The sequence below is a fragment of the Ustilago hordei genome (assembly GCF_900519145.1).
Source record: "Ustilago hordei strain Uho2 genome assembly, contig: UHO2_contig_13, whole genome shotgun sequence".
In the NCBI taxonomy this organism is placed as follows: domain Eukaryota; kingdom Fungi; phylum Basidiomycota; class Ustilaginomycetes; order Ustilaginales; family Ustilaginaceae; genus Ustilago; species Ustilago hordei.
This window is the reverse complement of record NW_024545290.1, coordinates 214673-240358: the sequence shown is the minus strand read 5'-3', so window position 1 is coordinate 240358 and position 25686 is coordinate 214673. Positions and strand designations below refer to the sequence as shown.

Here is a 25686-nt window from a genome sequence, read left to right as displayed (position 1 = left end):
ATGAAAGTGTTGAAAGCAAGAAACTCGGGAGACGGGGAGTGGCTTGTGCACGCACTTGCTCAAAAATTCCCGCTATGTTTGCCACTGCGATCTCACAGTCTCGCTTTTTCAGTTTTTTCTCTTCCTGTTTTTCTTTTTTTTTTCTTTTTCTTTTTTCTGTTTCCTATGTGACTCCTAATTCGATCTAACATTGACGCCATCTTGGCTCACTCGGATTCGCATCATGCTACCCTGATCGACTATCGAGACAGCTACCAGCATGCCAGCTAACTAATACCCAACATAGTTACCCCGTCATGTTTCAGCATCATTCACTGGGCAATACATCCTTATCATGTACTTAGCTATGCTCTCTATCGCAATCGATACTTGTGATCAACGCTATTTGAAGCACATACTTCAACACTACCCAATCACATACAACATCAGCCTCCTTGCGAAGGAACAGATACGATTAGAAAGAGAATCGTTGCAGCAGATACATGCATGGACTATTAGTAGCAGTCGAGATAGGCCTCACCATCCATACTGGTTCGACCTTCTAGCCTGTGCATCCCTCCCCCTCTGCCACTTGTCCTCCATCTTGCCTCTATTCTCACTCGCCAAACTCACCAAACTACTCAACTGACCCTTCCTCAGACCTTTCAACATGCCTGGCTTCCTCTCCTGCCTTACCTCTCTATTACCCGCTGCAAATTCTGCCGCAGCAGCGTACTTGTCACTATCCCCTTCTCCCCCGCCTTTGCTTGACATGTAGACCTCGCGGGCAGCGGAAGAAGCATCGAACGCTCGGATGTCATCTGGCGTTAGACCCGCTGCAAGGAGGTCCCTCGTACCGTCGAGATTTGACGCTGCTTTCGAGATGGTAGCCGTGGAGGGTTGCGGAGGGAGGAGAGATTGTTGGTACGCAGCGTACTGGGCTTGAGCTTCAGGTGTGATGGGTAGCCACGAGCCGTCCGGGTCGAGTTGCCAGCCTGGATATTCGTCGCTTTCAGGTGCGGAGGTGCAGGGTGGCTCTGAGCGTTGCATGTTAGGTTGATCGATGACTGGTGCGGCGGAGATGCTGAATGATGGATTTGTGGATGAACATGGAGCGTTTGCGGATGATCGTGAGCTGCCGAGGGAGAAGAAATCGACTGGTGCCAAGTCGGTCTTGATTGCTGCTTCGCCGCTGGCAGGTGTGCCGTTGGGATGCTTTTGCATTGACGTTTGAGCTGCTCGTGCAGAAGGTTGAGATTGCTGAGATGGTTGAGTGATGACAAGGCTCTCTGCTATTGATTTTGCCGGTTGAGCAGATGTAGATGACTTGCTTATGGCCGGCTTAGCAGCAGGTTTCAATCCAAGCATAGCCCTGAAGGCATCATTGCTCTTGCTCTTCGCTTTGCCAGTCGACGCCTCAGCTGCACCTTGGTCTGCTTCTGGCGAGGCACTCCGCGCTACCCGCTCATTGATCCTCAGTGGTGCTTCCGTCAATGCTGGTGTTTCCGAATCCTCCACCGCCTTTGCTGCCTTGCTCGCGTCCGCTTCCTTCTTTCTCTCCGCCAGAATCTCGTCATCTTTGCGTTTTGGCGCGGGCAGCATTCCGAATAGTGAGTGCTTCGATGCTGTAGCGCTGCCAAGCTTTGGTTTCTTAGTCTCAGCCAGCTTTGAACGGTTCCCCTGATCATCATCGTCGTTGCCATCCTGAACAGATTGAATGGAGTCGACCTTGATCACTTTGCGCTTGTTGGTTGAGCTCGAAGGCGGTGGTAGAGAAAGGCCACTTCCGCTTGGTTGGGTATTACTCTTACCTGTTGATGGTGGCGGTAGCTTCGAGGAGAGTCCAGACTTTGGCGGTGGGAGGATCGAGTTTGGGCGTGAAGAAGAGGCTGAAGTTGAAGAGGATGGCTTCAAAGAGGATGGCTTCGAAGTGGACGCTACTCGAGCTGCGACCAAAGTCGAGGTGGATGGAACATTGGCATCTTCGTCCGAATCGCTGCCGTATCCTGCCAGCGATGCTAAACCCGACATGCCGCTGCTGCTGCTACTGCCCTCTTTGCTTGGTTAGATAGGATGGTGGTCGCATCAGAAGATCCGAGTTGAACGGCTGACTTGCACAAGTGGAGGCCAACACCAAATTTTCGCGGGCAGAAAAGTAAAGATCTAACATATTCAGGAAATTCGCGCCTGTCGGCCTTCTCAACGGCAATCCAAAAGAGAAGAGGATGGCTCGTGCGTTCTTCTGTTCTGTGCGTGTGCGTGTGCTTTGTGCGACCCTGACAGTTGACAAGCTTGCGCGGCTAGACTTAGACTCGAAGTAACATCAGTCCTTGTTTCTCTTCGTTCTCCATCATCGTATGACACCATCACATGTCCGGCACCCATTTCTGGTCAACCCTTTCTTTCTCTTTTGCGAATGATGAAGAGCTTCGCCTTCCTCTCGTGCTTTGCGGCGCTTCTAACCATCGCCGTCACAGCTGCTAGCCTCGATGCTACTGGCCAAGTCCACATGGATGTTGGTGCCCGTACAAACGGTCGTTGGGCTCGCCCGGGTACTTATTTCGACACTGAGCAGCCTGTAGCTGCCCCTGCTCTTGCTGCATCCAGCGCTCAATCACAGCTAGACTCTCTCCTGACCACTGCCTCTGGTATGGGCGGTCCAGTCCGAGTCGAACTCCCCCTCGACACCATCTCCTCTGCCGCATTCGCTTCTTCCAACGTAGAACAGATCATCGCAACCCAAAAAGGCGAATTCATCGTCCTCACGCATCGCGAGTTTCCTTCCGTCTCAGTTCGCATCAAACAGCTCTACTCTCCCCCTCCCGCCAGCCAGCTCAAAGAACACGATGTGGACCCGGACGCATTCTGCGATCCCACCGTCACCTCTTGGTCTGGCTACATCGATACCGCTTACGGAAGCAAGAGTCTTTGGTTCTACTTTTTCGAATCTCGTTCCAATCCTTCCAAAGACCCTGTCATTCTCTGGACCAATGGTGGACCTGGTTGTTCCTCCAGCCTCGGTCTTTTTATGGAGTTGGGTCCCTGCCGAGTTCCGGAGAACAAAGGCAAATTGACTCCTGGTCCTCCTATCAACGGCACCAAGTGGCATCCTCAGTCATGGACTAATCGCGCTAATGTCTTCTTCATCGATCAACCCGTCGGTGTAGGCTACTCGTATTCCAAGATCGATTTGAAGGTCTACACGACTGAACAAGCCGCAAAGGACGTCTACGCTTTTCTCCGCGTCTTCTTTAGCGCATTTGACAGGTTCAAGAGTAACGATTTTTACATGGCTGGCGAAAGTTACGGTGGTAGATACATTCCTATCTTCGCCTCGGAAGTGGCGGATCAGAATCATGCTATCGAACGGGCCGCGCTGAAAGCTGGCAAAAAGCCTAACAGGGACCAACTTATCAACCTCAAAGGAGTTCTTATCGGAAACGGGTTGACCGATGTATCCAAACAGATTTCCGGATACTACGATATGACATGCACCCGACGTGGTGGAGTAGAACCCATCCTCTCCATCGACACATGCAAGCGTATGCATAATTACGTGCCCAAATGTCGCACCGCTCTTGCTGAGCATTGCGTGGATAGCTACAACCCGGACCTATGCTCGATGTGGATGGACAAATGCTCCGAAGAAATCGAGGCGCCATACTTGTACACGGGTCAAAACCCCTACAACATCAAAGACGATTGCAAGTCAGGTCTCTCCCCCAACCTCTGCTATGATGTTACGGATGATATTAGAATGTATCTGGATCGAGATGATGTTAGGGACCTTGTTGGTGCGATGCCTAAAGATGAGATCGGGAAATTTGCTAGTTGCAACGAAGATGTCAACGTAGGCTTTGGTAGAATGCTAGACTCGACCCACGATAATGGCTACAACGTTGCCGGCCTCCTCGAAAGAGGAGTGCGCGCATTGATCTATGTGGGTACGTTGGATTGGATCTGCAACCACAACGGAAACTACGAATGGGTCAGTACGCTGGATTGGAGCGCAAGCGAGCAATGGAGGAAAGCAAACAACTACGAATGGGTAGTGGATGGGGACAAGGCAGGTAGGACGCAAAGTGGAGGTGGGTTGACTTGGGCCACTGTCTATGAGGCCGGTCATATGGTGCCTTATGATCAACCTGATGCTGCTTTGGCGTTGTTGAATAGGTGGCTGGATGGACAGGAACTTTAGATTCCACAGTGCGAAAGAGGGTGTATCAAAGTCCTAATCACACATGCTTTGGCGGCGGAGAAGTGAGAAGTTGAAGAGCCGACTTTTGTCTGAGGTTCAGTGTTGAAGGGAATGAAAATTGACACAATCGCCTTTGTGTGTGAAGCTTGATTTGTGTAGAACGAGTCCGTGAGGTGGCGCAAGTCAAGACAAAGCGTAGCTGTGTCCAGAGTGCGGAATTGTGCGTGTTTGTGCGGAATCTATTCGTTCGTCTCGCTTTCCGCTCTTGAGTTGAGGGCTTTGTCGTTATGAATGGGCTTGTTGTGGATTCAAGTGCGGAATGTTGAGCTCAACGAAGTGCGCTTTTGAGATGGAAGGGGAGGCTGTAAGAAGAGGTACAATATAAACTCAAACCTTTCTTTCGCCCCCTCTCCTTTCCATCGGCTCACATCGCACTGGGCAAACCTCGCAAATCTCCTTACCCAACCCTCGACACGGACCCAACTCGCTCACAAGGCCACTTCTCAAGACCAGCTTCGGTGACTCGCGAGCTTTGACACCAATGTCTTTCCAAGGCTTCAACTTCGAACAAGTCGAAGCGAACGGAGAACTCTCCGACAGCATGGCTGACCTGATCGGATTCAGTTCTTCCAACGAAGAAGAAGAGGAGGAGGAGGAAGAGGAGGTCGTCGAACAGCTTTCTCGCCCTGCAGCCAAGGCTTTCGCTCAGCAGAAAGGTGGAGATGATGACGATCATGAAGAGGAGATTCTTGATCTTGGTTTGGAGGAAGGGGAGGATGAGATTGCAAGCGGTAATGAGAATGATGAGGAGGATGACAAAGTCACCAAAGTAAAGGCAGATGTATTGGAAAACCCGGCCAGGAAGCAGGTGAACAATGAAGAGGATGGAGGAAGCGAATATGAGGAGGAAAGCGATGATGAAGAGCAGCCAAAGGTGACGGAAGTTAAAAAAGTTGCTGTGGAGAAGCCAGCCGTACAGCAGAACAGTAAGGAAGAAATCGAAGAGAGCGAGTGTGAAGGGGAGAGTGAGGATGGAGAGCAGCCGCAGATTGCTGAGCCTCCGAAGCCAGCAGCTGAAGAGGAGTTGGTGGAGGAAAAACAGACGGCTAGAAGCAGCACCGCTCGTGGCACTGGTAGAGGTTGTGGACGTGGACGTGGTGGTGGTCGTGGTGCTATTCGAGAAGGCGCAGCTGGTGGTAGTACTATCACTCACACACCCTCGCCTCTCGCCACCACGGCTGTTGCCAACACTACACCTTCTCCTCGTGGCGGCCGTGGTGGCAAACCTCGCACTGCTCGTGTCGGTCGCGGCAACAAGACCGCCAACACCACCCCTCGGAACAACGTCGAAGCCTCAATCACTCGGCCACCCTCCGTCTCTGCCTCCACTACCAACACCACCAGTTCGTGCAGCATCGACCTCAACACTCCCCCCAGCAGTCCAGGCACACCCACGCCATCCAAACATCCCAAGCCGCAGATGAATGAAGAGTTTTTCAGATCTCTGGCTGGCATGCCTAACCCACCCACCATCCTGACCAAGCCTGCGCCTGCTAGAAAGCGCAAGACTCCCGCCACACCCACCACTCCTGCTGGCGAAGGCGGAGAGAAACCCGACAAAAAGAAGCGCACTCACGTTCGAAAGCCGAAAGCTACACCTACTCCAGCTACTGAACCCACTCCCTCTCCGACTATCGTGGTCGAGGAAAAGACTCGCACTCCCGCGGCTCCCAGCACCCCGAGCAAAGCGGTGAAAAGGACCAAAGCCAAGCCCAAGGTAAGTTTCTTTTCCCCTCTACCTCTCTGTCTATGGCAGTGATGAGGAGGGATGCTGACGATATAATTTCTTCGAGTGTTGCAGAGTGGGGTCTGGACAAGGCAAGAGATGATGCTTCTATTCTGCGAGGTTTATCCACGAAACTATGTTTTGGATTGGGAGAAGATTGGTCGTATTGTAAGTTTGCCTCTCCTTCCCTCCGCCTGCTGTTGTGTTGAAGTTGACGCTTTGTCTAACATTCGTCTTTGGCGTGCTTGGCGTGGTGTAGGTTGGTCGCGAGCCAGCCGAGTGTCAAGTAAGTTGGCCTTATCCCTCTTCAGCTTGGAAAGAGAGATGATTACTGAAACCAACGTCGTCTTGGGTGTTGTAGGCAAAGCTTCCATCCCTAAACGCCGAGCTAGAAGTTTTTCTGAGTAAGTCTCCCCTTCCCCTTTCTTCTCTTGGCAACGGAACGATGATGGTACAGCAGCTAACGTGCTCGGTTTGAGTCTGATAGACAAAGGTCCAATCACAGTCTAAACTCCCTGTAAAGCGGTAGGATAAGACGCCTAGCGACACGCACTTCCCACAGCTCAATTCTCTTCCGCAACAAATAAGGTAGCCACTTCACAAACAGAAATGGATCAAACCAACGTCAATTAGTACCACATTCCCGAACCTCGTTCGATCGTGACATCTGAACACCGACAGAACGAGTAAGAGCGTGGGGGGGACGGTGGGGGTTCGGCCATCCTCGGTGATAAATGCAATATGACGAGGCGCGTGTTTTTTGTTTTGTTTTGAAGCTTCCATCGGCTAGCTTCAACGTGAGGCTTTAGGTCGGGGGGGGGGGGGGGGTAATGAACAGTGTCTTATCGTCATACTAACCTGTGACTTCTCCCATCCCCACCCACTTTCCTTGGGCCGGGCCTCGGAGAGAGAGAGAGGTGGGAGTGAGGGGCGAAAGAATAATTCATGCTCCGACGTGGGTTTATTCCATGCGCTGGCATTGAGAGAAGCCACTAAAGCTCTACTCTTTTTATGCGATTTTGAAACTCTCGATCTGGTCCTCCCTGGCCAGCTGCCCTTCTCTAACTTTCCTCCGCCCTTCAGTTCTTTGCTAACAGACGAAGTGGTGATGAAGTTGTGTGTATGGTAGGACACCAACCGCAACCACGTGGGCAAAAAAGCAGGCCAATGGCTGTAAAATATCGAATTTTTGGCTCTCGCCTGGCGCCGAAAATCAGGCAGAAAAGAGACAAATTCGGTCGTGTTCCTGAATTGACACCTTGAGACACTCGTCAAGTGCCTTCTCCATCGAATCGAGGCGGATGGAAAATCCTTTTCCGTCTTTTTTTTTTTCTTTTCTTTTTTTTTTTTTTTTCTTTTTTTTTTTTTTCTTTTTTCCACACCATAAATTGGTGGTACAGATCCAATACTTTTCTGTACGCTGAACAATGATGCTAAGCAACCCCACCACCGCACCACAGAGAGAGAGAGAGGGAGAGAGATTCGTTCTCAATCTAAGCTCCGCCGCCCTTGGCTCTTCGACTGCTGGCGTAAGAACCTTCCGGCTGCCTGAACTCCACAAAGTGGGTCACTGAAGGCAAAGCTTTACTCTCCTGCCGAGGGCAAAAGTAGAGCTCAGAACGGTTTATCCCCGCTTGTGAGAACTTGTTATTGATGCTCTCCTTCATAAACACCTACATCCGGATATCTTGTTCCTCCTTTCTTGATCATCAACCTCTTTGTCCGCTCCAACATCCCTCCAGTAGCCGCTCAGTAGCTTGTTTCAGCCACTTCAGCCGCTGGCACATCAACCTATCTCATCGCAGCTTGCAGAGCCGCCTGGACGAAAAGGCGCTGTAAAGTGGTACAGCCGCATTCCTCGCTTACACCAGAACAAAGCACGCATTCGCAAGGAAAACCCTGGGGTCCCCCTCGTATCTCCGCCGACGGAAGCATTGCGCTTTATGGTAGCTTCGTAAAAGCAAAGGAGTTAGGTGGTCAGGGTTGCAACCCGTTCCGGTGCCTGTCAAACGCTCTAGCCGAGCCTCGCTTGCAAGGATAAGCTTATCCTTCCCCTCCTTTCAACCACGAAGAAAGGGTGCCAGCAAGTGCATACATATACCAACTCTTCTCCCAAAGTGTATTTTGCAAGATGCCGTTCTCTCCCAAACCCCATACGCTATTCACTGCGCCAGGTCGAAGACGCAAGTCACTAGCAACAGCAACAGCAACAGCAACAGCAACAGCAACAGCAACAGCAACAGCAACAGCAACAGCAACAGCAACAGCAACCGTAGAGGTAGAGGTAGAGGTAGAGGTAGAGGTAGAGGAAATGCTCTCCTCCACCATCTCTCCTCACGTGCACTTCTCGCATACCCATGGTGGGTTGCAGCCTTCAGCGAGCGCTTCTTGGATCAACCTTTTCTCTCCTTCCCATGCCTTACCACGAGCAAGTGTTGACGAGGATTCCCTGTATCAGCCGCCGAGTTCTGGCTCTCAACCCAGTTCGAGGAGGCCTTCAGCAGCAACCATAATCTCGACCCTCCTTCACGGAGTAACTGGTGTTCGAATGAGTCAAGATGGTCCAGGCGGTTACACAAGCTCAGAAGAACCAGGCGGAACTAACCCACCCCCTCAAACCCACACCCCTCCGACGATGAGTGGTGGGGCTAGAAGACCATCAGCCCTTTTCAAGGCTTGGAAATCGCGTCGTGGTTCCGCTACCACCGCAACCACCCAGCAGGCGCAAGTTGCGGCTGTTGGGGGTAGGAGAAAGAGTTCTGCTCTAACCGCATTCCTCCCTACTTCCACTCTCGCTAGGGGAGGAGAGGTGGGGAGGGTAGGAAAACACTCACTCCCGCCCTCCTCGACCCGCGCGAGTAGTTCAGATGACACGCGCCGGCGTAGTCTTTCTATCATTTGTCGTGGTCATCGAGACTCAGACGACGAAGAGGTGGTGATGGAGTCGCATACCACTCCAAGGTGCAGCACAAACCCAGGCGGAGCAAGGGGGGAGGCAGTGACGGCTGCAATGGCAATTCGCGATACGTGGTTATACAGTTCTCACCAGTATAGTAAAGATGGGCGCAAGGGAAGTGTTAGTACTGTCGCCACTAGTCCGAGTTACTCGCAGCATTTACCGAGGAAGAGTTTTAGCGGGGTGGCAACGGTAGGCTTGCACATGGAGAATGATGAACGGCAGCAGCGAGTCAAAGGGATGAGAAAGGAAGCAGGGGCAGATGCCAATTCAGTGGTGAGTCTAAGTCTTACAGAAGAAATCGCACTATACACGACGGATGATAGGAATCGTAGGAGTGCGGATTCAAGTTCCAGTACAGGGCAAAGTTCTCGATACAGCCCTCCGAAAGGTGTTCCGGGTGCAGGCGAGGGTGGGATGGGAGGAATGACTTGGAACATGCCCAATTGGAATACGGCTGCGCCTAGGTTACCAGAACTATCTCCTGCACCAGCGATTATGATCGCTGATCCGTTCGCCGAAGCACCACCTCTCTCTGTAGTAGCCAGGGCGGAGATGCAAAGAGTGGAAAGTGGAAGTTTGGATCCGGTGCTTTCTCCCATCCCCGCCTCTTCACCCTCTTTAGAGAACGGTGATGGAGAAGAGCAGGCAGGGTTGCAGTGGGACACAACTTCACCTTTCACCTCCCTCAACCACCGACCGTCCATGGTAGCGGAAAATCATTCTCCCACAGCACCCAATTTACTCCCCTCCCCACCTTGGCCGATAACAGAGCAAGTGAGGAGAAGAGCAACGACGTACTACGACGCATCTTGGCTTGTTTCAGTTGTGGACGAATTGCCTACTTCTCCTTGCAACCCGAAGTTTTTCATGCCTCGTTCCCCAGACTCACCAAGGAGCCCGAAGAGTTTGGGTCATAGCGAACCGTCCTACGCATTAAGAAGGAGAGAGTCGTATCCCCTCCCCCGCCCACCACTCGGGTATCAAGATCGAGTAAGCGAACAGGGAGAGGGAGAGGGAGAGGGAGAGGGAGAGGGAGAGGGAGAGGGAGAGGGAGAGGGAGAGGAAGAGGGGGAAGAGGAGGAGATGCCAACCCCACGTCTCGTTCCCATGGATCTTTCAAGTAGCTCTCCGATGAGTAGCAATTTTGCTCCTGAAACACCCAGTAATGTCGCTACCTGCTTTCCTCATTTCGATGGTGATGCAGATGTAACCATCGCTCCTAGTGTAAGGAAGGGTGAGGAAGGAGAGGAGGACCTGCATGCGCAATTCTGTTCAGCTCTTTTGCTGGATCTGGGCAACGGAACCGCAATCCCTCTCAGCCCGAGTCCTGGAATCGAAGGTAGACCTGATCCGTTCACTCTACTCGCACAGTAGATCGCTCTTGCTTCAATGCTAGATTGTATCCCCATTACAACATCATCCCTAGTGCAAAAGGGGTTATTGAAAGTTAGCGTGAACCATGAAACTTGCCAAATCGGCCCCTAAATTGTTCTGATCAGAAAAGTCCAACGCAAAGATATTCATCAATCCCGCTCTCACTCCCAAAGCTCCCTTCAATCTCGTTGCTACTAAGTCTACTAGTAGGGCGTTGACACCGATGTTGGAGAACCAACCACGACCGGAGACGCCTTTGGATTGAACTCCGCTTCCTTTTGCTACAAATGGTGGAAGGGCGATTGGGAAGCTTGATCCGTTGGTAAAGTTTAGGCCAAGTACTGCTGGATCGCTTCCACGCATGTTCTAGTAGCGTTTGTATGAGTTTGAGTTTGGTTGGGATCAACAATGTTGTTTGTGGTTGGACAAAAGCTGTTCAACAGTTGAAGTAGATAAAAGCTACACAAAGCATAGAGACTGCAAAGGTAGTGCTTACGGCCGAGTAAAAGGCTTGAGCATCCGAGCACGGACCACATGTGTCACAACCTACTCAAGACAAATGCTTTGTTATGCTCCGCAGTCGATGCAGCTCTCTGCCGCTCTTCTTTTGTATATATAGACTCCTTCTCTCTCCTCGCTCTCTCTCTCTCCCTCCCTCTTACAATCATCATCATCATCAATCATATGAAAACTTCAACTGGCTCCCAACGTGGGGCTCGAACCCATGACATTCAGCACGACATTGACACATCAAGAGCCCGATGGCAAGTATAATGCCTCCATCAACACAAGCAGGACAGACAGGAAGGGAGGAGAGAGATGATGATCAAGCGGCCGCCACCACGGGCAATGGTCGCAAGGAGGGTTGGCTCACGCAGGTAGTAAGGATCTTACAGTTGGCAAACCCAGCATTGACAGCAGAGGAAGCAATTGTACAAGCGATGAGCCTTGTCAGCATTAGCAGTCAAGCTCCAAAAGGGGAGGTGGAGAAGATTCCCAAGGACATTTTGAGTGCCATTGCACACATCAAGAAGCTCAGTGATAACAACTGGCACACCTGGGAACCTACTTTTATCAACTGTCTGCAATGGGTACATAATGTGAAGGAAATCTTATACAGCAAAATAGCACCTGGAAGTGAGGAATACAATGAGGACCTGGACAAGGTGCTGGTAGGCCTCATCCACACTTGCTGTGATCACAGTCCAGAAAGCTGCATTGACACATACACCGTCAGGGGTGTGGATGAGGAGGTCCAACTTGGAAGTACACTTTACACTAAGCTTAAGAAGGCACTAACATTGAACAATGCAGTGAAGCAAGTGGGCCTGCAGGACTGCATCCACACCATATGACTGTACAATTGGGATGTCATCAGACTAGGCAAGGAACTTGACTCCATTTGGAACAATGCAGCATGCCTAGGGAAATGTTTCGACAAAGACCTCAAGAAGTCCACCCTTTACCACTGTACAGCTCAGGATTGGTTCTATGCTAACTCTGTCGATGCACTCAAGATGGCCAAACCAGACTGTAAGTATGATGAAGCTTACCATGCACTCACAAAGAAACAGCAAGACAGTGAGCTATCGGGTCACATCAGAGGAGCAGCCAGGGTCACTACGAGCATGGAGCAAGGGGCCACCGGTCAGGTGGAGCAGAGTGTCATGGGCCTGGATGCTCAAGAAGCAGGAGGGTCACTGGTTCATATGGAAGGAGCATAGGTATCAAAGATCTAGTCGATACCAGTAGAGAGCATGGTCGTAGTGCAGTCTCCATGGAGACCATGGACTCCTACAGACTCACATGCAAAGGAGGACCGAGCCATATGCAAGGAGGGCCAGGCACAGCCATGAGGAGGACCAAGCTCAAGGAGCAGGCACAGCCACGAAGAGGACCAAGCTCAGATGGTTACCACTCAGGGGCTCGAGAGACAAGAGTCGAAGGAGTCGACATCAGGAGGAGGAGCAGTGTCGAAGTCGACACCACTCAGGAGGCACAGGGGTGCCAAACAAGCAGCAGGATAGCAAGGAGGAGGAGCAGTGTCGAAGGAGTCGACACAGCTCAAGAGGCACAGGGGTGCCAAGCAGGAGAGGCCCCTGACACAGTACTCGATGAAGAAGGTACTCTCTGGAGAGAGAGCAGGAGCAGCATCACTGGCGATGCTGAGAAGAGGTATATAACCATGCTTTCTCATCATCATAGGTCAAGTGGATCCTCATCCACTCTACTCACCATATAACTAGTTATCACTTCAGCATAAGTATACATTAGTTTCAGTCAGCATAGCAGCAATCTATCAAGGTTGCTCCTCATCGTAGTGTGTGTGTTGTATCACCACTACCTGATGTCCGAAGGTGCCCATAGCAGGTTAGTGGTCTGGATCAAGATAGAACCAAAGGCAGTAGTCCACTGCAGTCCGGGGATCACTTCAAGCATCAGGTCAACACACTGGACACTTGTGTTGATGCCACCAACCTTATCACCAACACCATCAACCTCATCATCATCAACACTCACACCAGACCTTGGTGTCATCATAACATTGATATTGATCATGCCGAGCTACCCCTGAACGGAGTGTCCACAGAGGTCAGCCGAAACCTACGATAGTATATACATGAACGCCACCCATCGCGCAACTTGATAGTCGCCGAGCGTTAAGCTCATCGAGATCGATACCGAGACAATAGCTGTCGCACAGTTTGATAGTCACCGAGTATCTCGACAGACCGACCTGGGTTTCAGGCGCGAGACCCCTGACACAGAGGCCCAGGGGGAGGTGCGATCCATGCAACCCCTCAGCCCCTCCAAGATGCTATGCCTGTGGAGGACCCAATCACATTGCTCGAAATTGCATGAACAACCCCGCATCAACCACAAGTGAATCTGCTACTCATGTGACACAAGAACTGAGTCACTAGGAACTTGGGTGCACCTTCCTAGCAATTGACAGGGAAGAGCGACCAGCATGCAACACCTGGATTGTTGATTCAGGTGCAACCCATCATATGGTAAATGATGAGAGGATGCTGCTCACCTCGACAAGCAAGGACAGTCAGATCAGTACAGCAGGGGATGAAAAGCTTCAGGTAAAAGCCATAGGAGATGCCTCCCTTTGGGTTGGTGAGGCTACCATCCAGCTATTGGATGTGCTCTATGTGCTGAAGCTCAATTCTAATTTATTGTCTGTACAAGGCTTGATTGAGAATGGTGCACGAGTAATCTTTGATGAGTTTGGGACTACCGTAAAGCAGAACGATGGTACCCAAGTGCAATTCAGGAGGAACAGGAGACAAGGCCACTTCAAAGTGCAAGGACAAGCACTAGCCTTGGAGCTGGAAAAGGCCCTCAACGATGTCCCAGAGGATGATGAGAACACAGGAAGACACAACGATGTCCCAGAGGACAATAAGAACACAGGAGATCAGGACAGCTACCTCTGGCATGAGAGGTTTGGACACCCAGGACAAGATAAGACAAGGCAAATCCAGGTGCACTACCTTGGTACTGATGAGAAAATGGAGCATGAATCAAAGCACTGCAATGCATGCAGTCAAGGGAAACAGACCCAAGCACAGATGAGCCCATCAGAGTCAAAATGAGCAGAGGTGCCACTAGAGCTAGTACATGTAGATCTGATGACAGATCTTAAGGGCCATGCCAATTACCACTATGCACTAGTTGCTGTGGATGACTTCTCCTCCCTGATCTATGCAGAACCACTCTGCACTAAGAGTGCCACACTCATGGCACTGAGAAGGTGGGTCACCAGGATGGAATGAGCAATGGGCAGGAAACTCAAAACACTCTGCAGCGACAATGGAGGAGAGTGGTGCAGCTTAGAAGCTGAAGACTGGCAAACTCAGGAGGGTTTCAAGTGGCAAAAGAGCATTCCAGGGATCAGTGTCCAGAATGGACAGGTGGAGAGAGCAATCAGGTCAGTCCAAGAAAAGATGTGCTCTATGCTGATTGGTCGAGCTTGCCTCAGAGAGTTGTGGCCATATGCAATCACAGCAGCAGCACATGTGATGAACCTCACCCTGTCAGCCACCAAGACCATTCCCTATGAGGCCTTTTATGGAACCACTGCACACAAACTGGCCCAACAGCTGCGAGTTTTTGGGTGCCTGGCATGGGTCCACATCCAACAGAAGGATCAGCAAGGCAAGTACAGACCTAGAGTGAAACCAGCCATCATGATCAGGTATGATGATGAACATAAGGCATGGAAGTTCTGCAACCTGGACCAGCCTGCATCAATTCAATGGAGCAACTCAGCAATGTTCCATGAAGGCAAAGGGTGGAGTGATTGCCAGCAGGAGGCATGCAAGCCCATGGAAGTCGAGGAGGAGGGTGCTGCACCAACCACAGTGGAGGAGGAGACCAGATTGGAGGCCATGGTGGAGGACCTTCTGCCAGCCATGGACAGCACAGTAGGTGCTGCCAACACAGTGGTGCTGAACCTGGACCCAACACTTGGAGAGGCAATGAATGGTGAGGATGCCCAGCTCTGGAAGGAGGCAATACAAAAAGAGCTGGAAGGACTCGAGGCAATGGGGACTTGGGAGGTGGTGAATCACCTGCCAGGAGTACCACTTGTGGACTCTAAGGTTGTGCTTTGGCTAAAGCTTGATGCTGATGGTGTGCCCATAAAGCACAAGGTGTGACTGGTTGCAAGGGGTTTCACACAGAGAGAGGGAAATGACTACCAGGAAACCTTCTCTCCAGTAGCACCCCTCGGAGCAATCAGAGCTATCCTAGCACTAGCAGTACAGAATGACTGGGAGGTGCATGCACTGGATATCATGATGGCCTACTTAAACTCCAGGTTAAAAGAAGTAATCTATATGAAACCACTGGAGGGATCAGGAGTAGCACCTGGACAGGTATACAAAGTGGTCAAGGGCCTGTATGGCCTAAAGCAGTCCAGGTGAGAATGGAACCAGGAGTTTGATAGGTCTTTGCAATGCATGGGATTCTTCCAGGTAGAGTGTGCTCCCTGCATCTACACCAAGGGATGGGGTGAAGATATGGCCATCGTGGTCATCTATGTTGATGATACATTAGTCATAGCACCACAGCTGGAGACAGTCCTAAAGGTTAAGAAGCAGATCGGTCAGAGATGGAAGATGGAAGATAGTGGCAAGGTCTCTCACTTCCTCAGCATCAAAATCAGTCGAAACTGTATGATGTGCACCATGACAATTGGTCAGTCAGGGTACATTGACCAAGTGCTGGCTAAGCACCTGGACAAATGCACCAAGCCAACCATGGTTCCAATGCAGAGCATACTGGAGGGAACCCTTGTCGCAAGTGCAGCACAACAGAAGGAGTATCCAGTGATCGTTGGCAAGCTGCTCTGGGTTGCCAACAGCACCCAGCCCGACCTTAGCCTCACCATGAGCATCCTCACTAGACACATGCATGAACCATCACAAGAGCATTATCAGGCAGCACAATGGGTCTTATGCTACCTCGAAGGCACAAAGAAAGTTGGATTAGTTTATAGGGGAAATATGTTGCAAGAGCCACTGATTGCACATAGTGATGCAAACTGGGTGAGTGATGCCACCATTCAGAGAAGGAGTACATCAGGGTCAGTGGCATTAGTGTATGGGAACCTGGTAGCCTGGAAGTCAGCAACACAAAAATGCATATCATTGTCCACCATCAAGGCAGAGTTCATTGCAGCCATGGAAGCAACACATGAGGTGCTCTTCCTCAAGCAGCTGCTATGCTCAATTGGCATTGCCACAGGCACCCCAACAGTCTACTCAGACAACACTGGTTGCATACAGGTTAGTAAAGACCCAGCACAGCACTGGAAGCTTAAGCACATTGACACCAAGTATCACTTCATCTGTAACAACGTTCAAGAGGGAAGGGTGCAAATCAAGTACATGGACACCACAAGAAATTTGGCAGATGTACTCACAAAGCCAATCAGGAGACAGGCAATGCAGCAAGCAAGATCTGGGCTACACCTGCAAATACCAGCAGTGGCATATGAAATGGAGTCCCCAGAGTATGTGACAATGTCAAAGAATGGAGGATATACCTTGAAACAACAGCATAATGAACAGGGTACATATGCTGTTGAGGGGGGGAGTTGAAGTAGATAAAAGCTACACAAAGCATAGAGACTGCGAAGGTAGTGCTTACGGCTGAGTAAAAGGCTTGAGCATCCAAGCACAGACCACATGTGTCACAACCTACTCAAGACAAATGCTTTGTTATGCTCTGCAGTCGATGCGGCTCTCTGCTGCTCTTCTTCTGTATATATAGACTCCTTCTCTCTCCTCGCTCTCTCTCTCTCCCTCCCTCTTACAATCATCATCATCATCAATCATACGAAAACTTCAACTTCAACTCCGCAAACGTGATCTTGCATAACCGAAGCCGAATAAATAAATCGCAATTTCTTTTTTTCTTTTTTTCTTTTTTTTCTTTTTTTCTTTTTTTCTTTTTTTCTTTTTTTTCTTTTTTTCTTTTTTTTCTTTTTTTTCTTTTTTTTCTTTTTTTTTCTTTTTTTCTTTTTTTCTTTTTTTCTTTTTTTCTTTTTCTTTTTCTTTTTACGCGTTGAGGGCATCATTCCTCGGATCTCGGACTTTCCTTTCAACCATTCCTCCATCGCTCGGACCTTCTCACATCAGCCCTTGCCAGCCAACATTTCACACCACCACATTCACGCATAGCAACGACCACAATGACCGGCTTTCGAGGTCGTCCGTCAGCCGCAGCCGCAGCCGCAGTGGCCAACTCGGCATCAGCTACACCAGCCCCGCCCTCACTGGCAGAACAACTTTCTTTCCATGCAGCAGAACGACCTTTCAAATCCGCTGAATTTACTGCACGGATGACAAAGATGTCTTCCAATCTGTCGAGACGAAATAAAAGCTTAAAGCAGATCTTGCAGTCAGAGAGGGAAGCGGAGATGAGAGCGGCAGGACAAAAATTTAAAGAGAGGAAAAGAAAGGAAGCTATGCCTCAAAGAAGTAGGTTAGTAGGGGCGGCATTGCAGGCGGTAGCGAGGAGAGAGGAAAGGGAGAGATTGGCCAAGGAGGCAAAGAAGGCTGTGGCTGGCCAAGATGGGCAAGAAGAGGTGAAGAAAGAAGAAGCGGTGGATGTGGAGATGAAAGAGAAGCAAGCCGAGGGTGAGGCGGATGGAGTGGAGGAGGAGAATGAGGGTGAGAAAAGGGATCTTCCCAGTTGTAAGTACCACACAAGCATGAAAGAGATAGGGAGAGAAGAAGCGCTGATGTCAACTGCCTTTCACTTGTGACGCGATGACGGGTGATTATAGATTCATCGGTGGAAGCACCACCAAGTCTTCGACCAGCGAAAAAGTATTGCGATGTTACGGGTTTGATCGCTCCCTACACCGACCCGAAATCAGGATTGAGGTATCACTCAGTGCAAGTATACGAGATTATCAAACAGTTCGGCCCTGGCGTTGATAATGCTTACCTTTCGCTTCGTGGAGATGGCTCACAGATCAAGTAGCACTCACACCCACAAGCGACTCAGATTTCAGCACTGCTTTTGTATTTGTACCACGACCCACAGCAACTCAACACACACACACTCTATCTCGATCTTGTTTCGACTCTATGTATTCTAGGTGGCTGGCACCACACCTATTCTTCCTCCTGTTCACGTCTATCATCATCGCCAATGCAAGCCTCGATCCGCAGCCTCGTCTCGCCTGCTCGTTTAACAAGCCTATATCGCACCAGATCGTATCTCTCGTAACTCGGTGCAGCATACTGTGCAGCTTTCCTATGCAACGGCAACTTGCTCGCTTCCACGGCTGATTTTCTGCTTGTCCAGATGCAAGTCGCCAAATTTGCGCCCGTTGTGGGGTTGGGCGAACCGTACCAGTACATGATCAGTCCTCCTGATCGAGTGGCTTCTTCGTGCGCTAATCTGTCTGCTTGGTAGAACGAAGCTGATTCCGATCCTGCTTTTCGCACAGACAGGAACAACACGCCGTACCATGCTCGAGAGGAGGCTAAAGGAAGTGCGGGGAGACAAGACCAGTTGAAAGAAGTTCCAAGTTGGATAAGGGCTTGTTCTGACGCCGAGCTGAACCGAGGGCATTGTGAGAACGAGGCGGAAGAGGAGGAGGCAAGGGGATGGGGTGGAGTAAGATCTAAGTATCCTGATGCATAGTCTGCATGGAGCGGTCGAAAGTGGTGAAGTGAATGCCAGAGGCAGATGCTGGCTGAGTCGAGAGAAGGGAGTTGGGAACGGGTGTACATTACGCCGTCTTTGCGAAGGTAGTCTAGGCTCTCATGGTCGTCAGTCAAGTCGTCTTGGTGGGGAAGCCGTGCAAGAATAGGGTTGAGCGACTCAAACTCAGTGTTGCGCGGTACTGCATCAAAGAGAGATGTCTTGCTGGATGAAGCGACGGTGCTAGGGTTGAGAAGAAAGTGCTGCTTGGAGAGACTTGCGTTGAGACGGTTGCGTGTTGCTGTTCCTGTCGAGCCAGCGATGTGGAACGCGATAGAGCTGCTCGACGGCGAGGCGCTGTAGATGGCGTCTGTGGATGAAGACATGCTTGCGAGTAGCTTCGTCGTTGTCTAACAGAGTCGGTGGATACGATGGTTATTGTTAGGAAACCAGCAACACTTGAACCAGGAGCGGTAGAGATCAACACAAGCCAACACGAGCGAGGCAAACGGCACAGACAATGCCATTGCCAGCTTTGACTGGCGCCATACTCAGCAGTAAGGTGAGGTGGGATCAACATGGAAACAGGGAGAAGACGTGCTTCAATGAACCCGCTTGCGAAATCTCTCTCTCTCTCTCTTCCTTCTCTTCGAGGTTTAGGGGTCCAATCGTGCATTTGACCGGCACTTCACAGACTGCCGGCGCCACTTGGACGCTTGCCAGCAAAACTTTATGAGGTTGAAGAACGTTGGAGCAAGTGAAGAAGCAAAGAGGCAAAATGAAACGATGTTGTGATTGACATGCTTGCTTGCGTCAAATCTGATCGCAATCGGGCTTTCCTTTCAGGCAGAAGAGAGATCGGGGATGTGAGAAGAAGTGTCTGCGTTTGAGGTCGAAAATGGAAAATTGCAAGAAATATCCGAATCCGAATTGGCGATTCCAATTTCCTGAAATGCAGTTCCCAAATCTTGTCCCATCCCTCTGGCAAAGTTTCTACGGGCTGCAGTATATTGCACATTTATATCCAATCACCTTCTGCAACCTCATCGTGCCTGTCTTATACCCACAGACAGCAGAGCTTTCCCTTTCCCAGTGGTAAGTGTCTTCGGCCGCATCTGTGCGCACACTTGACAAGCAAGAAAAAGAATATGAAAAAGAAAAAATGATTCGAATTTCCGATTTGATAATCCTCTCTCGCGCGAGTAGCTTTAGTTGGACGCCAAGTTGGACGGTCAGTTATTGAACTGCCATTTTCTTTTCTTGCATGCCTTGTTGCATCGCCATCGGTCGGTTGCTGTCATCTGCACCATCACAGTCTTGTTTTAGTATTTTGTTTTGTTTCGATTGCCTGGGCCTGAATCGGAGTAGCGATGATGTTGGAAGACTTCAACCAACTACCATTCCTTTTGGCTGATATGTGTTTTCTCAAGATGAGTTGACTGCGAATGGCTGAGCGTTGGTGGCGACATGCATACATCACAATCTTATTTGCTTTCAATCTTCTTTCTCGTCCATCATTCACCAGCAATGAGATGACAGTGCAGAAGCTATTGACTGGTCCAGCTCCGACTCGATCAGTGTCAAAATCAATCATGTCGACAAAGATGATGACAAGAGCACCAGTCTGCCTTCCATGCATGTCTGTGCTTCATCCCAAGTTCTGCGATGCTCTTCTGATGGCAAGCAGCAGACGTAGTTGGCCTGCGTCTCGTCGAACTCGAGCGTTTCAAGCGAATCTGCATCGCCAAATAGCAAGCTCACCTGCTTAGCGGCGGTAACCTGGGACGAAAGCATGGTGCAAGACAAGTGCAAGGCGGTCGACAGGATCGAAGGTAGGTTGAAAGAAGGTGGATTTCTTGATGCGTGTCAAGAGAGTTTCAGCATCGAGCTGTTTTCTGAGACTTGCAGAGGGATCGGCTCCGGAGTCGGAAAGGTGCAAGAAGCTATTGACAAACTTTTCCGGGAGCCGATCAGCTATGGATTTGAGCTCATTGATGAGCTGTTTAAAGCATCTATGATCGAGAAAGTACTTGAGTGCATCTAGACGTGATTCGTAATCAGAATTGGGCAGGGTTGCGAGTTCGAGCATCTTAATCCAAATTATGGCAAAGGGATCCTGATCATCAAATGGCTTCTTGAGTGTATCATAAAGGAGCTTCTTTTGTGGTGATGCGGGCAAGCCTGGCAGGCTCGGCGAAGACAGCGGCGTCATGTGGCGGAGTGGACATGACGGGAGAGACAGGAGAAGAACCGGGGTTGAGCATAGGAGGAAGCATCGGAATCAAATTGCGCGATGCAGTTGTTGGAAGGGAGGGTAGGAGCGCAATCAATGCTGGCAGTGATGGTGGCAGTGATGGTGGCGGTATATTGTCGACCAAAACTGAGCCCCACATACACGCACCACACGCAACCAACACTTTGCCCGATCCGATCGACTCTGCCGATTTTGGCGATACGCGCATGAACAAGCAAGTTAGCTACGGGCCCAACAACAACTCGCCAAAAGGCAAAGAGTCAGCTTCAGGTGAACACTTTTTCACGCTTCGCTGTCTCGCTGTCTCGCTGTCTCTGCTTCGCTTAGAAGAGGGAAAAGTGCACAGCCTTGCCCTCTTGCCTCGCAATTGCGTCGACTGTGCTCATCGCTCCGCCTTTGAGCTCATTCTCGAATTCAGCTCGATGGGAAGAAAGCTTACACAGCGCACAAAATGCAGCATGACCGAGTGATTTTCTCACCGAAACATGGCCAATGTTGCTTCGTTTCCTTCCATCTACGGATCTTGTGGTGTTTGTCAAAACGAGGGTCAACCTCAAAGTGATGATGATGATGATGATGATGAGCAGTAGCAAGCCAGATGCTCCGATATCAAAGAAAAGCCAGGGCATCAAATGTGCACCGCCATTTCCAGATACGATTCGCGCTGGAGCCGATGCAAGCAAAAAGTCTGTTGTTCTTCTCCGATCCTTTCCAGGTTCGAAAAAGAGACCGTAATCTGTCGCCCCGAAATTATTCTTGTTCTGACACCGGCGAGGCGAGGCAAGGCAAGGCAAGGCAAGGCAAGGCAAGGCAAGGCGACATTGCGTTCTGCTGCTGCTGCTGCCGACCCCTGTTTTATAACAATTATTATTATGATTTTCCTGCTTTGCTTACATCTGTCGTTGTGTTGTTGCGTGTGCTGCTGTAGCAATTCGTCTTGCGCACACAGCCTTTCGGCAAATTGCAGATGTGAGAAGGAAGCCCTTTGTTCGCATGTTCTGGGCTGTGCTGTGCTATTTATGTTCCTTTCTCCTTTCTCCTTTCTCCTTTCTCCTTTCTCCTTTTTTTATTTTTATTTTTTTTTGGCGTTGATTCGATTCCGAAGCGCTGGCTGGCTCTGAGCTGCAAATTCCACCCCTTTGTGGTGTGTGTCGAGGACTTGCTCCCCCTTTTTTTGTGATTCGATTGCAGCTGTGAATGTGTTGCTTTGATGTGGCTTTGCGTTGCGTTGCTTTATGGCGCTGGAAAGTTTAGGGTTCAGTTACACTTTTTCTGATATCGAACCAGCAGCAGCAGCACAGCAGCACAGCAGCACAGCAGCAACGGCAGCAACGGCAACAACGGCAGCGACGGCCGGCATCGATCGAGTGGCTTCCTTCTCTGTCATCACCATCACACACTCATACCTCGCACCTCGTCCACAACCTTTTCTTTGCTTTTTCTTCTCGAACCCACACCTGGCCGTGTGACTGACGCAACTCGGCTTCGACTTTTTCGTGCGTTTCATCTCGTATCGACTTCATAACTGTGCGCCTGACCCACACACGGCTTCGACTTTCACTGGCTCCTGATAGTCAAGGGATGGCCGGCAGCAACATCAAGATGCTCTTCAGGCGTCAGGCTAGGTAAGTGTCGCCGCACCACAACTTTTGTTTTTCTCTTTGTCAATCGAGTTTGGCGCATACACTGCGATAGGAAAGCATGCAAAGATGTGCGCTGGAAAGGGGACAAAAGGAGACCATGGCGCTGCGGTTTGCACGCAAGTCGATCAATGCCCCACTTTCACAACAACCTGCGCAGCAGCGACTCTGGCTGTCAGTGGTGACACTTTGCTTCTTCGCCTCTCGCTCCCTCTTCACAAGCTGTATCTGCTGGATCTGCTGGATCTGCTGTTAGTTTGCTTCGCTCTTGATCCTGCCATCGCGGCAGCACATTCGCTCCTGCTCTCTATTCCGAGTCGTCGGCATACCTTCCGATCCGGCAGGGATTAGCAGTTGTCGCACGGCATCCTCTCTTCTTCAGCTTCGGCTCCATTCCGACAAGAAAGACTGACTGACTTTGCCAGTTTGATTGCTTCTCACATACTCCTTTACCTTTGATCTACGACTCTCTAATCGGCTGCTCCGACTACTTGACTCATCATGGCCAACCTTATCACCGACACTGGCAATGCGATCACGCAACCCGACAAACCATCCGATCCTCCTTCTGATCCTCTTGCCAAATTGCCCTCGACAAACAACCACGACCCTAAAATCGCGGCTCTTGCTCGATCACCTCAAACTGCTGCCACCACCAACGATTCACACACTGGCACTGTCAACAACGCCGACGATACCAATCCTCTCTCGCCCAACAGCGACACCGCAGCTACCGTTCCCACTACTTCAGACGCACTTACCACCTCCACCACCACTTCCACTCCACCCACGCCAACTTCGACCAGCACTACCGCTGCACCCATCTCCACCTCCACCACCTCCAGCGCCCCTCTCACCACCTCCACCACCTCCTCCGCCGCACCTACATCTGCTACCTCAGCCACCACATCCACCTCCTCCGCTCCCCTCGCTTCCGCCACTTCCGCTTCCGCCACCACTCCTGCCTCGATCCCCGTCGTAACGGTGACCTTCACCAGCACCGACCCCAACGGAGCACTCATCACCGGCATTTCCACTTCCGCCCACCCTTCCGCTACCGCTGCCCATGGTTCATCCTCCGGCGGTGGAGGATCCGGCACCAACCTCGGTGCCATCATCGGTGGTGTAGCCGGTGGTGTAGCCGGTCTTATCATCCTCATCTGGCTCATCCTCCTTCCTTTGCGCAAACGAGCAAAGAAGCAGAAACAAGTCGAATGGCTCTCTTTCGGTCAAGAGAACGATCATGTCAACGAGAACTCTGCTGAAGCTGTCTACGGTCGTGGTGCAGGTGTGGCCGGTAGTGGAGAGGGTAAAGGTGGAAGTGTAGCAAACGTCAATGAGATTCAGATGGATGAGATGGATCAACAGCCTCCGTATCACTATCATAACGTCGATCAGGTTGCCGCCTGGGGCGTTGCTGGTGCTGGTGCTGCTGCTGGTGCTGGTGCTGGTGCTGGTGCTGCTGGTGGCTATGCTGCCCATGATCAGTACGCTCAGCATGGTGCCGAGGGTTATGACGCCTACTACGCCCAACAGCAACAGCAGGCAGCTTATGGCGGACAGTATGGTCAGTACGCAATGCAACCCCAGCATCAAGCTTGGGCAGCTCACCCACAGGGAGAAGCTTGGGGTGCTGCTCCCGGATACACCTCCCCAGCTCAATCCCAAGCGCATGGCAATCCGGGTCTCTCTCATAGTCTTTCTGTAGGCTCTACCCGCGTTGGTGCTGCAAGTGGAAGCCAATCCGGCCACAAAGCTGGATCGCAAGAAGGTCATAGTCAATACGGCGCTGGAGGAGGAGGATATCAAAGCCCATCTTTGGGCGCAACTTCGCCACAACAGTATGCACAGCATTACCAAGGAACTCACTCTTCGCCGCAGCAACATCCACAGTATTACCAGGGACACCCCGAGCAGCAGGGGCAGTATGGAGGATACGCGGATCAGCAGGGGCAGTATGGAGGATATGCGGATCAGCAACAGCAGCAGCAGCAGCAGCAGCAGCAGGGAGGTGCAAGATCGGGTTCACCAGATAGCACGACTCAGGGCCGAGGTAGATCGGGCAATGCTACTGGTTTGCACCTTGCTAATCCCTAAGCTCACCTCGACATAGATTACGATTGCATTGCCTTTGGCGGTTGTGGTTTCCTTTTTGCTTTATACATCCATCCTTGGTCATCGTCTCTTGCATGTTGCATTCCTCACATTCATTGGTTCTTGATTTCAATCCCATCACTGTCGTTCTTTGCAAATCCTTGACGGATTTTGGGTGAAAGATCGTATCCTACGTGCCGTTGTTGCCAGGTACAAGTACAAGTGAGGGATTACGTTGATCTCGCTTTCATAGACGGAGCTAGTGTAGTTTTGTTTTTGGTTGGACGGGACAATCAATCTCGTTCCAAATCTATTCAAAGCAAATGTCGAAAGAGTAAAGGTGTCAGTATCATCTCCAACCCTTCTCTTCTATCGCTCATCCTTTTTGCGGTAAGAGGCAAGGGCTTTACCTACTGATGTTGTCACCGAACTTGGCATAGAGTTTCACCTTCAACCCTTTCATCTCTTCTTCATACTGCTCCAGTTTGCCTTCCAATTCCTTTACCTCTTCTCCCACTGCCTCTTTATCCTTGTCCAGCCTCTCCATAGCTTGTTCGTGCTGTAAGCTTACAAATGCATCTCCAACTTTATACATGACGGGTTCATCTTCATCTGCCAATTCCAACTCCATACTTAAATCCTCGAGTGATTCAAGTTGTTCCTTTTTGAGAGAGAGATCATGTTCGATGTCCGAATAGGTCGAGTTGAGACGGGAGAAGGAATTGATGGCTTGTTGATCAATCCATGTTACTTCTATTTCGTTCTGATCTTGTTCCTTGAGCTGTAAGCAAGCAATGGGTGGGTTGAGATAGGTGCAGATTTGACGAATGCGATGGGATGAGAGGATCAAGAGTTGAAAGCGGTGAGATTGACAGGCGAGGATGCACAGAGAAAGGTAAGGACGAAGAGAGTGTGTTTAGTAGCAGCTAAAGAAGCGATGCCAGAGGAGAAAGAGATAGACCTACCATACGCATCTTGACAAACCTAGCCCGGCGTAAGGGTGACGATGACGGTGATTGTAGTGTAATGGTTGATGTCCAGACGACGATGGTGAGAAGAAGGGTTCAAAGATCTGAGTGCTATCCGACGTGAAAAATCTAACATCACCAACTCAAAGCGCTTTTAATCGGGAACAGCGCTGCTACCCTGCAGGGACCAACACTTTCCACCTTCCACTTTGCACGCACGGACCCTTCTTTCTCTCCTCCAACCCCTCTCCCACCCTAT

At 50.6% G+C, this 25686-nt stretch overlaps 10 protein-coding genes across 10 annotated transcripts; 6 read left to right on the top strand and 4 right to left on the bottom strand.

The window, feature by feature from the left end:
- Positions 1 to 516: 516 nt before the first annotated feature.
- UHO2_05339 (uncharacterized protein) lies at positions 517 to 2010 on the bottom strand (the record flags this gene model as incomplete). The annotated part of the gene is made up of 1 exon (XM_041560155.1): positions 517 to 2010. One exon carries the CDS (start codon positions 2008 to 2010, stop codon positions 517 to 519), a length of 1494 nt encoding a protein of 497 aa, XP_041416089.1.
- Positions 2011 to 2398: 388 nt separating this feature from the next.
- Positions 2399 to 4177, top strand: UHO2_05338 (uncharacterized protein; the record flags this gene model as incomplete). The annotated part of the gene is made up of 1 exon (XM_041560154.1): positions 2399 to 4177. One exon carries the CDS (start codon positions 2399 to 2401, stop codon positions 4175 to 4177), a length of 1779 nt encoding a protein of 592 aa, XP_041416088.1.
- Positions 4178 to 4718: 541 nt separating this feature from the next.
- Positions 4719 to 6473, top strand: UHO2_05337 (uncharacterized protein; the record flags this gene model as incomplete). The annotated part of the gene is made up of 5 exons (XM_041560153.1): positions 4719 to 5954; positions 6039 to 6131; positions 6223 to 6249; positions 6325 to 6367; positions 6451 to 6473. The coding sequence occupies 5 exons, from the start codon at positions 4719 to 4721 to the stop codon at positions 6471 to 6473; spliced, it is 1422 nt and encodes a 473-aa protein (XP_041416087.1).
- A 1621-nt stretch (positions 6474 to 8094) lies between these two features.
- On the top strand, positions 8095 to 10296 carry UHO2_05336 (uncharacterized protein; the record flags this gene model as incomplete). The annotated part of the gene is made up of 1 exon (XM_041560152.1): positions 8095 to 10296. The coding sequence occupies one exon, from the start codon at positions 8095 to 8097 to the stop codon at positions 10294 to 10296; it is 2202 nt and encodes a 733-aa protein (XP_041416086.1).
- A 2347-nt stretch (positions 10297 to 12643) lies between these two features.
- Positions 12644 to 16412, top strand: UHO2_05335 (uncharacterized protein; the record flags this gene model as incomplete). The annotated part of the gene is made up of 8 exons (XM_041560151.1): positions 12644 to 12666; positions 12822 to 12888; positions 12947 to 13078; positions 13221 to 13803; positions 13945 to 14059; positions 14114 to 14960; positions 15128 to 15229; positions 15285 to 16412. 8 exons carry the CDS (start codon positions 12644 to 12646, stop codon positions 16410 to 16412), a joined length of 2997 nt encoding a protein of 998 aa, XP_041416085.1.
- Positions 16413 to 17155: 743 nt separating this feature from the next.
- Positions 17156 to 17802, top strand: UHO2_05334 (uncharacterized protein; the record flags this gene model as incomplete). The annotated part of the gene is made up of 2 exons (XM_041560150.1): positions 17156 to 17510; positions 17603 to 17802. The coding sequence occupies 2 exons, from the start codon at positions 17156 to 17158 to the stop codon at positions 17800 to 17802; spliced, it is 555 nt and encodes a 184-aa protein (XP_041416084.1).
- A 134-nt stretch (positions 17803 to 17936) lies between these two features.
- Positions 17937 to 18857, bottom strand: UHO2_05333 (uncharacterized protein; the record flags this gene model as incomplete). Its single annotated transcript, XM_041560149.1, has 1 exon — positions 17937 to 18857. The coding sequence occupies one exon, from the start codon at positions 18855 to 18857 to the stop codon at positions 17937 to 17939; it is 921 nt and encodes a 306-aa protein (XP_041416083.1).
- Positions 18858 to 20236: 1379 nt separating this feature from the next.
- UHO2_05332 (uncharacterized protein) lies at positions 20237 to 20683 on the bottom strand (the record flags this gene model as incomplete). Its single annotated transcript, XM_041560148.1, has 1 exon — positions 20237 to 20683. One exon carries the CDS (start codon positions 20681 to 20683, stop codon positions 20237 to 20239), a length of 447 nt encoding a protein of 148 aa, XP_041416082.1.
- A 2183-nt stretch (positions 20684 to 22866) lies between these two features.
- Positions 22867 to 24462, top strand: UHO2_05331 (uncharacterized protein; the record flags this gene model as incomplete). The annotated part of the gene is made up of 1 exon (XM_041560147.1): positions 22867 to 24462. One exon carries the CDS (start codon positions 22867 to 22869, stop codon positions 24460 to 24462), a length of 1596 nt encoding a protein of 531 aa, XP_041416081.1.
- A 403-nt stretch (positions 24463 to 24865) lies between these two features.
- On the bottom strand, positions 24866 to 25433 carry UHO2_05330 (putative GIM3 - Gim complex component; the record flags this gene model as incomplete). The annotated part of the gene is made up of 2 exons (XM_041560146.1): positions 24866 to 25240; positions 25425 to 25433. The coding sequence occupies 2 exons, from the start codon at positions 25431 to 25433 to the stop codon at positions 24866 to 24868; spliced, it is 384 nt and encodes a 127-aa protein (XP_041416080.1).
- Between the last annotated feature and the right edge of the window lie 253 nt (positions 25434 to 25686).